Raw genomic sequence first — 4,425 nt, forward strand, 5'->3', positions numbered from 1 at the left:
ACTTGACCTCATGGTGGTGAAAGTATTGAGGGAATACAAATGAGAGTTCTGAGGAAACCAGACCTTTTCCATCAGTGCAGTGTTTCTCTCCGACTCTGGGAGCATCCCTGGACTTCAGCAGTGCCCTGTGAACTATTTGGAAGTGGTGGTTCCAGTCTGTTCACCACTTTGCTGCTGGCAGAGTTTTCCTTCTCCCTAAGACTGGGAGCATTGAAAAATAAGCTCTGCTGGAACAGGTTAGGGACCCCACTCTTACAGCAAGAAAAGGTCTCCTGTGAGCCAAGGGCTGAATCTGGGTGACACTGACAGCCATGCTTGGGGCCCTAAACTTCTGAAGAAGATCCAGGGAACTCAGTAAGCCTGAGGAGGGCTGGGACACACCCTCACCACGATCTGTCCCCACACCTGACCTGAGCTGTTCAGGGAGGCCATGTCTTCATGGCACCCAGGGAGTCCTGGTGCTAACCTGCTTTCAGTGACTTACCCACATCATTCAAGTCGTTTCGCGTGCACGCCACAGTGCCTTCATTGACGTCTCCACGGTGTGGACAGGAAGGGACATCACTAGGGATAGGCGAGCCACGGGACAGTGATCAGTGCCACATGAGCTATATAAGACAGGGCAGAGGACAGGAATAGTCTTGCCCTTTTCCATAAAGAGCTGCCAACTGAGGGACTAGCAGATGGCTAATTCTGAGCCCAGAATTCTTCCTAAGCCTTCCCTGGCCCCAGTTGTGTTCTTGTCCTCTTAGCCCGGCCATGAGAGCATCATGGTCAGACTCTGATCCTAGGGTCCAGGGCCTCAAGTAAGCATTTCTGAAGTATACAAGGAAGGGGTCCTACCCGATGGAACTGAAGTGTAGTGAAGGTGCTGCTCTGTCAGTGTGGAAAATGGGGACTGCTCCTCTGTGCCTTTCTCCTTGCTCTTTCCTTTCACCAGCAAGGCTGTGCTATTGCCTTGCGTTGTAAGGGAGGGTCTGGTGATCAAGGCTTACCTGACCTGGGGTCACTTTTCTTATGCCAGGACCCTGTGCAGCGGTTTCTGGTTGCCCAGGTTAGCCAAGATTTATATAATGCCTTTGTGACTTTTCTTCCTCTGGGGTGTTGGTACCCATCGTTGAGATGAGGAAAGAGACCTGCTCAGGTCTGTGTTTGGAAATAGCAAAGTCAGGATTTGAGCTCAGGTTGCCTGGCTCCAAACCTGTATGCTCTTTGTGCAGTGCTGCGCTGTGTGCCTGTCAGCAAGTTGTACTGTGCCCCACAGCAGTTCTTTGTTGAGTACACATTTGAGAAAACCCAAAATGCAGAAGCTATAGTAGCACCCAAGCCCGGCCTTTGTGAAAAGGAGCTCCACCCGCTTTGGGGCTGACAGCTCCCTATCCCAGTGGTCAAGTCAGCCCTCAGGTGCGGCTCATAAAGTGGCCTCTGCCAAGGCAGCATGCAGAGAAGCCACATAGTGTTTCTCTCAGAAAAATGCCACCTGTGCAGGCCACTTACTCTCCTGCACACCAGGAATGGGACTCAGGGTGGCCACAGTGCAGGTAGAGTGCAGTTGGCCACCACCACTAGCAGCCCAAAGCCCCTAAAGAAATCTGTGAAGGCAAGAATATCAAGACCTGAGTGAGCCACCAGCAGGGCAGCCCCGGCTTGAGCCTTCCGATGCTCACTTTTTCTGCAAACTGCTGTGTCCTCTGTGATACTTACATACCTGTTTAACACTTCAGGGAAGAAAAGTCAGAAGACCAGGACCTCCAGGGCCTCAAGGACAAACCCCTGAAGTTTAAAAAGGTGAAGAAGGATAAGAAAGAAGAAAGCAAGCATGAACCCCTGCAGCCGCCAGCCCACCACTCTGGTGAACCAGCAGAGGCAGGCAAAGCGGAGACCTCGGAAGGGTCGGGCTCAGCCCCAGCCGTCCCGGAAGCTTCTGCCTCCCCCAAACAGCGGCGCTCTATCATTCGCGACCGGGGACCCATGTATGATGACCCCACTCTGCCTGAAGGTTGGACCCGGAAGCTTAAGCAAAGGAAATCTGGCCGCTCCGCTGGGAAGTATGATGTGTATTTGATCAAGTAAGTAAGGGCAACTCCTGCCTCTGCAGAGCTGGGAGCCCTGGGTAGGTGGGAAGTTGGGGACAGGTGCTCAAAACTAATGGGGGTCCCTTAAAGTAGGAGCTAGTTGCTGCTAGTTGATCAAGAAAATGTGTGTGCATAACCCCATCTGGGTTAAGTAAGGTGGCTTCAGTAATGAGCACTGCTTGCAGGCAGCACTAGGTATGCTTGGAACAACTGGATGGAAGTCACTGCCCTGAGTGAAACGTGCACAGGGTAACAGTGTGATTTATCCTGCCAGTCCTTGAGACCTTGTTTGAAGATGGAATAGCAGTAGGACCTACCCGGGGTCGGGATGAGAATGCCAGGAGAGGTCACCTGGGAAGTGCTGAGGCCACAGGATCTGCCATATGTAGTAGCCTGGGCTCAGGAGGCCAGCAGAGTTCCCTGGGGTTCCTGCCATTTCTCAGCTGGAGAGCGTCCAGCTGAGAAGCTCTTCTCAGAACCCGCTACCCTCATCTTCTTTCTGGGAGAGTTGTTCTGTAACATTGCTTCATGAACCAGAAAAAATAAAATAGAGGAGCCATAGAGCTCAGTACACTCTGTGAATTGTGCTGGGAAAGGTGGGCTCTCGGGCAGGGCCTCTGAGGAAAGACACAGATAGGCCCCGTGTGCCTTTTCAACTGTCCCTTTTGCATTTGTCCAGCCTTGTGGGAGGGTCACCGGATGTTTTTGTTTGTTTGTTTGTTTTGATCTTAGAGAGAGGAAGGGAGGGAGGCAAGAGATGGGGGAAAAGACAGAAAGACATTGATGTGAGAGAGGAACATTGATCAGTTGCTTCCCACACACGTCCTGACCATAGGATCAAACCCGCAACCTGGGAATGTGCCCTGTCCAGGAATCATACCCATTACCTTTCAATGTATAGGATGATGCTCCAGCCAACTGAGCCACACTGGCCAGGTCCTGGGTGGTTTTTTTTTCTGGGTGTTTTCTATTAAAACAGTAACTTCCAAGCCTGAGCTTCAGAGGAGTGAATAAGTACATTTCAGTTCAGCCCCTTAGACAATCCCAAAATAGTTAGCAGTTTTCAAAGGACATTTACGGACATTTGCAACCTTGTTTGGCCCCAGCAAGTCTAAGAAGACTGAGCAAAGCATTATCCTATTGACATATGAGGAAACCAATTCCCAGAAGTGCTAAACAGCATGCCCAGATTCAGACAGGGTGCTGTACTGGCAGGTCATGCCCGGGCACCAGCCAGCAAGAATGGGCCCTGGCCTAATGGCTAGGCAGGGTCCCCAGGTCAGACCACTTCGGGGTTCAGAAGGGGCCTCAGTGGCATGCCGGTGGCAGCTGTGGAGCAGCTAGCACCAAGCTATTCTGGTATAGGAGCAGGCCGTATAGATGCCCACCACTGCCCAGCAACCTGATTGCTTCATGTATAATCGCGGCCGTGCCCCTCAAATTTTAGCTCATCTTGGCTTTTCTTAAATGTGACTCTGGCTCAGTAGTATCATCAGGTACATCAGCTGCAGAACCTCTTCTGTTAAACTTCGTCACTACCTTCTGCTCTGCCCTATCTCCAGCATTGCTGTGGAAGCTTCTAATCACTTTTTGTGTCTCTCCACTTGTTCCCACAGTCCCCAGGGAAAAGCCTTTCGATCTAAAGTGGAGTTGATTGCGTACTTCGAAAAGGTAGGCGACACCTCCCTGGACCCTAATGATTTTGACTTCACGGTAACTGGGAGAGGGAGCCCCTCCCGGCGAGAGCAGAAACCACCTAAGAAGCCCAAATCTCCCAAAGCTCCAGGAACTGGCAGAGGTCGGGGACGCCCCAAAGGGAGTGGCACCGCGAGACCCAAGGCAACAGCATCAGAGGGCGTGCAGGTGAAAAGGGTCCTGGAGAAAAGTCCCGGGAAGCTGCTCGTCAAGATGCCTTTTCAAACTTCTCCAGGAAGCAAGGCCGAAGGGGCTGGGGCTACCACATCAGCCCAGGTCATGGTGATCAAACGCCCTGGCAGGAAGCGAAAAGCCGAAGCTGACCCGCAGGCCATTCCCAAGAAACGGGGCCGAAAGCCAGGCAGTGTGGTGGCAGCTGCTGCCGCTGAGGCCAAGAAGAAAGCCGTGAAGGAATCATCCATCCGGTCTGTGCAAGAGACCGTGCTCCCCATCAAGAAGCGTAAGACCCGAGAGACAGTCAGCATTGAGGTGAAGGAGGTGGTGAAGCCCCTGCTGGTGTCCACCCTCGGTGAGAAGAGTGGGAAGGGACTGAAGACCTGCAAGAGCCCAGGGCGGAAAAGCAAGGAGAGCAGCCCTAAAGGGCGCAGCAGCAGCGCCTCCTCACCCCCCAAGAAGGAGCACCACCACCACCACC

General features: G+C 52.7%; 1 protein-coding gene across 1 annotated transcript in view; it reads left to right on the plus strand.

The window, feature by feature from the left end:
- Positions 1 to 4,425, plus strand: part of MECP2 (methyl-CpG binding protein 2) — a 53,837-nt gene that overhangs the window by 48,804 nt on the left and 608 nt on the right. Inside the window, exons 4-5 of the mRNA XM_015566026.1 lie at positions 1,725 to 2,069; positions 3,692 to 4,424. Coding sequence (XP_015421512.1) covers positions 1,725 to 2,069; positions 3,692 to 4,424 — 1,078 coding nt within the window. The remainder of the gene's footprint in view (positions 1 to 1,724; positions 2,070 to 3,691; position 4,425) is intronic.

This window comes from Myotis davidii, unplaced genomic scaffold, assembly GCF_000327345.1.
Source record: "Myotis davidii unplaced genomic scaffold, ASM32734v1 scaffold462, whole genome shotgun sequence".
NCBI classification, from domain to species: domain Eukaryota; kingdom Metazoa; phylum Chordata; class Mammalia; order Chiroptera; family Vespertilionidae; genus Myotis; species Myotis davidii.